This window comes from Seriola dumerili, unplaced genomic scaffold (assembly GCF_002260705.1).
Source record: "Seriola dumerili isolate Sdu_G_001 unplaced genomic scaffold, Sdu_1.0 BDQW01001240.1, whole genome shotgun sequence".
Lineage (NCBI taxonomy): Eukaryota > Metazoa > Chordata > Actinopteri > Carangiformes > Carangidae > Seriola > Seriola dumerili.
The window spans coordinates 628,507-634,075 of record NW_019175495.1 but is presented as its reverse complement, the minus strand read 5'-3'; the positions used below and the strand labels follow the sequence as shown (position 1 = coordinate 634,075).

Sequence of the window (5,569 nt, the reverse complement as noted above, 5' to 3'; positions counted from 1 at the left end):
GTGCAGGTTTAACATTGTACCAGACTCGATTATCTGCCGTGTTCACTTTATGTTTTTCATGATGCGGATTTTCAAGCATGAGCTCATCCTGATGTTACAGAGAGAACAGCTGTTGCAAGCACTTAAACGTCCATATTTTCCACAGGAAGTGAGTTAAGGTAGTGGTGGTGACAGTGATGCAGGGGAGAGGAACAGAAAACCTAATCACATTCAGCTCTGTGGAGACCTTGTTACTGCTTTTTATCTAACCACTGAAGAAGAAGTAATACGTTTGGAGGTATTTATCTCACTTAGATGTAAATACGGATTAATGTTTACTGTCTTTTCCTAGAGCCCGTGTTTAAAAGTGACGTTAACCTCTACCAGAGTCTTGTTTTGGTCGTATTTGAACTGGAGATGTGAGTAACTGCAGAACACATTTCAGCGGCATGTTGAGGTCACCTGAGATCACAGGCGGCGAGGTTCCTGAGAGACGTCTTCAAATCCCATCACAGAGAGGAACGCCGTTAATGGACAAACACAGACGTGATGTGAAAAGGGGCTTAAAGCAGACGAGCGCTACAGCATCCAGACTGTTGACATGTTTTCTGTCATGTCAAGGCTGGAGGCAAAGAAAATAAATATAAGAGCTTTAAATGTAGGAATGTGACACAGCGTCAGCACATGCATCGTTTTTTTACGTTTTCATTTAGAGTCACACAGAAACTACAGAAGAGTTTTGATGTGGTTGTTCAAAAGTCGACCTGAACACACAGGATGTGTGGTGTTGTAGTTTTAATACCTACTTAAATACATTTACTCAAGTACTTATGTACAGATTTGAGGTACTTATAATTATCTGAGTATTTCCATGGTATGCTCTTCTACCTCCATCTTTTCCTCCTCTTCTGTGTTTTATTTTGAAGTGTTGATCCATAAGAAGATATATTTGTGGTTTTAAGAAACATTAAAGAGAGGAGGCTCTGAGCCTCTCTTCTGATTGGCTCACTGTTTTTGAGTGATTCAATAAAAAACGTGGCAGATTTCAGGTAAAACACTTAGAGAAACCAAATCCTGCAAGGTTTGGATGGTGGGTCCAGGTGGGCGGGGCTTGGTGACTGCTTTGTTGTGACATCACAAAGTTCCAGAAGTCCTGACAGCTGGTTTTAAGGCTCAGTTTCTGAATACAGGCTGTGTGCATTTCTCTGTGGACTGAGGCTTTGATACTTTCACAGTGTTAATATAGAAGCTAGACCTGATCTATAATCACACTACACATGGACACAGACCTTTATACTATATGGGACCTTTAATTACATCTTGCTGCTAATACCTTTACTCTCAGGACTTTTAGTGGAGTGCTACTTTTACTCACTAAGTAAAACATCTGATACTTTCTCCATCAGTGGTCTCTACTAACCAGAGTGTAGAGCCAGAGGCAGATTCAACAGGTCGGGTGAAAACAAGGTCGACTTGGACAGGATCAGGTTTGGCAGCAGGTAGGCAGAGGAGAGGCCAGAGGCAGTCAACCCATTAACCTGCCCTTCATTCAGACACAACAGTGCAGCACGCGGCAGGAAAAGCACAGGTGTAAATAATGAAATAAATGATGCGGTCAATTCCATTTATTCAAGGTCGTGGTGTTGTGCATCACGGCTTATGAATAGAACAGAGCCAATGTTCATGTCAACAGTAACACCTGTGCTTTTAAGGCAAAACGTCTGCTGTGGAAACTGGTAGCTGCTGTTTCATGCTTTGCCCCCAGAATAAAACCAAAAATACAAAACAGTGACAGATGACTCTATGTGACCCCTGGGAAAGTGAGTAAAACTTTTCTGTGGGGCTAAATTTGACCCATGGTCACTGCTTTGCTTCGGGCCGCTCTGGCCCAGATTCCACCAGAGTCTCTCTGCTATGTGAATATATAAATATATTTGGCTGTCAACTGATGATAATAGTTGAATCCCACAGTCTGAACCACAGTCGCATGTGACTCCTGAACCTCACGTGTGTGTATGTATGTTATTTGTGGGTGAGAACTGGCATTGGCTCTCATGTCCAATGTATGTTGTTTTCCTTTGTAAGCTGGAAAATTAAACTTCTGAACTTAGTTTTTCTATTTTGTGGACCAGATCCCGGATCAGTATTTAGTGCTCATCACTTAAAGCTCCATATTTTCCTCTTCTTCTGTGTTTTATTTGAAGTGTTGATCCATAAGAAGATATATTTGTGGTTTTAAGAACCAAAAACCATCTCAGTGTAGTTTTGCATCTCCTCTCTCAGGCTTCTCTCTGGAGCTCTAGTAACAACAGGTCTGTGAGCCAATCAGAAGAGAGGAGGCTCTGAGCCTCTCTTCTGATTGGCTGACTGTTTTCTGAGTGATTGAATAAAAATATAGCAGATTTCATGTAAAACACTCAGAGAAACCAAATCCTGCAAGGTTGGATGGTGGTTCCAGGTGGGCGGGGCTTGGTGGCTGCTTTGTTGTGACATCACAAAGTTACAGGAAGTCCTGAAGGCTGGTTTTAAGGCTCAGTTTCTGAATACATGCTGTGTGCATTTCTCTGTGGACTGAGTACTTGACCCATAGTTTAGGATACCAGCAGCTGGAACTTCTGTCTGTGTGTTGGGTCAGGGTTTAACATTTAGCGGATCTGCTCACAACTGGCTGCATAAATCAGAACAAATATTCAAAGACAGAAACAATGCATTAAACCTGATGTGTAATGCATTGTATGAAACCAACAATCTCACTGACCAATATTTTTCCTTGTGTCTGTCTCCAGCCTGAAGGCGGTGCTGTCGGCCCCTCCATCGAGCGGGGCGTTGGACCTGTCCGGTATCCCTCTGGCGGCTCGGGACATGGAGCGCCTGTGCGCACACCTGCAGCGCCACGCGTCCATGGTGATGAGCTTGGAACTGGGCTTCACCGAGCTGACGGACGAGGCGTTCCTCCTGCTCCTGCCCACGCTGGCCGCCCTGCCGCACCTGGAGACGCTGGCGCTGAACGGAAACAGGCTGACCAGAGCTGTCCTGAAGGAGCTGACTGATGCTCTGAAGGTCGGAAAGTCACTTATCTTTTGGGTTATTTTACAATCTAGTATTGTATCAGTTTTAGTGTAATTATTGTAAAGAAATTACTCTTTTTGAAAGGATGTTGTCACCTGTCACACTGCACCATCATTTTTTCCATCAACCTTTAACTCCTGCCACCATTTGTCTTTGGCAGAAACAGATCTTAGAAGTCACTGGAGCCACAGAATCCAGATTTAGCAAAACAGAGTCCAGGTGGTGCTGACCTGCGACCCACCACTACTTCAATCCAAATATAATCCCTTTGAGCCTTTAGCCCTTTGTACATTTATGTTTCTATTGCATCTGTAGAATCATGGAAACTAGGAAAGTGAGGCAGTTTATGAGTAATTTTCACACAAGAAAACTGCATGTCATTCCCTCTCTTTCTCTCCCCCACTTTACTGTCTCACTGTCACCATCAGATTACAGGCTAAAACTGCCCAAAAATAACTTAAAATAATAAATGCATGTAAAAAAAAAACCAACAGTACAACTGCCACATAGTTATTGTTTGACTCTAAAACTCTACCCCCATATCAAAGTTTTTCCCACCTGGTAAGATGCTGCAGGAGCTCAGTTTAGCCTCTGGTTCCTGAGGTCAAAATGTGGTTCTGTTGGTTCCCTGGGAAAGTGAATACAGTGGAGACGCCCTGAAGGTGTAAGTGTGTTGGGCTTCCTGGTGGTAGCACCAAGAAAGAGCCAAGAATGAGTTAAAAAACAAAAATACACACATAGTAACTAGTTAAACATAATTTCTTGAAGGAAATATTTACTTTTCAGTATTTTCATGCCTCTATAGTAGAGAGATGGCAGGAGCAGAAGGAAGATGAAGATATGTAGTAAACGTTTCTTGCCAGACTTGAATTCAGGACATTCAACATGTGGTTCATGGTCGATGCCCTCGACCGCTACGCTACATTGACTTTCAGTTTGCCTGGAGAAATTGTGGATTTTCTTGTTACTTTCATACAGTCTGAACTGTCAACATCCAGCAGCCATTACAACAAACATCTGAAACCTTCAGCTCCGTTTGTCGAGGATGAAGGAACCTCTTTCTGCACTTGAAGTTTGTGTAAAGGCTGGTAGATGTGGACAGTCTTCTTGATACTTACCTCATTTCTTTGAAGGGATTTGCTCAAAATAAGATGAGATGCTGCTGGTGATGATTTTAATAGAGTGTGTTGGTGTTTTGTACCGTAGGATCCCGGCAGTTTCCCCAGCGTGACGTGGATTGACCTGGGCAACAACGTGGACATCTTCTCCCTGCCGCAGCCCTTCCTGGTCAGCCTGAGGAAGCGCTGCCCCAAGCAGGGCAACCTGCCCACCATCCTGGAGTTCGGAGAGAGTCAGGCCAGCGACCCCCCGGAGAGGCTGAGGGGGCTCGGGGAAGAGGAGGAGGAGACGGACGACACGAACCGGACTGAGAGCATGGACGAGCTCCGGTCCGAGGTGGAGGAGGAGCTGGACGGGGAGATGGAGATAGAGGAGATGATGGAGGAGCTGCTGGACTTCGACAGGGAGGTGCAGGGAAAGGAGGACGAGGAGGAGAGCATGTGGACGGTGGAGGAGCAGAGGAAAGTGGGGAGGGGACGGGGGAGGAGAGAGGGGGAGAAGGAGGCGAAGAGGAGAGAGCAGCTTCCGGGGGGGAGGAAGGCAGTGATGGCGGAGGATGACGACGACACGCAGAGCCACTCCTCCCGCCTGTCCTACTCCAGCCAGTCGCAGCACTCCTCCGGAGCCGTCGAGCCAATGAGAGTGGAGGAGGATGAGCTGACCGACCAATCGGACCACTTGACCTGATTGCCGCTCCCTGCTCCACTCTGCTTCTGTTTCCCCTCCTGTATCGAGTCTTGTGTGGAAGGACGCGGGAGAAGACTCCTGCGGAGGCGAACTGAGCGCGCTCAAAGTCAAACAGGCTGCAGTGACGGAGGGATGTAATCCATATGAACACGCCACTCGATGCTCCCTCCGCTGATCTGATTTGTGACCAGCCGCGTTCAGACACTGGCAGAGCTGAGACCAGGTGACTCCTGGTGACTGTAACATGAGAAGACAATCCCCAACAGGACGTCTGTTTTATCCCAACTGTCTGTTGTTTCAAGTACGAATAGACTGAGGACGCTAACATGTAGAATAGACTGATTAATTATATCACATGAAGCTTTTATGTACAGAATGTTAATCTTTATTCAGGTCCTTCCTCCTGGTAACCCCGGTAATACCCACATGTGCCTGTAAAACGTCCCATTACTGGTTAAAAGAGTAGAGAGATGAAGAAAAACAGACCAGAAAATATAGAAACAGTGACTCATGCGAAGTCGTCGGGGCCTTTTAAACTTTTTGAAAAAAATGTTTTTGCCAAAAACTAGTGGAAATGTATAAAATATCTCCCTCCCACGTACATCAGCGGCTCGCCAGATGGATGAGAAGACAGACAGGAATCAAAAGTCAAACCAACAGATTTGAAACGAACAGATGCACCGCGAAGTTCACACTGAAGACGAAATTAGTCAGC

At 45.5% G+C, this 5,569-nt stretch overlaps 1 protein-coding gene across 1 annotated transcript in view; it reads left to right on the top strand.

Annotated features, from left to right (window-relative positions):
* The window catches only part of lrrc75a (leucine rich repeat containing 75A), a 47,984-nt gene extending 42,695 nt beyond the window's left edge, over positions 1-5,289 (top strand). Inside the window, exons 4-5 of the mRNA XM_022767634.1 lie at positions 2,766-3,039; positions 4,255-5,289. Coding sequence (XP_022623355.1) covers positions 2,766-3,039; positions 4,255-4,854 — 874 coding nt within the window. The 3' untranslated portion in view covers positions 4,855-5,289. The remainder of the gene's footprint in view (positions 1-2,765; positions 3,040-4,254) is intronic.
* The last annotated feature ends 280 nt before the right edge of the window (positions 5,290-5,569 follow it).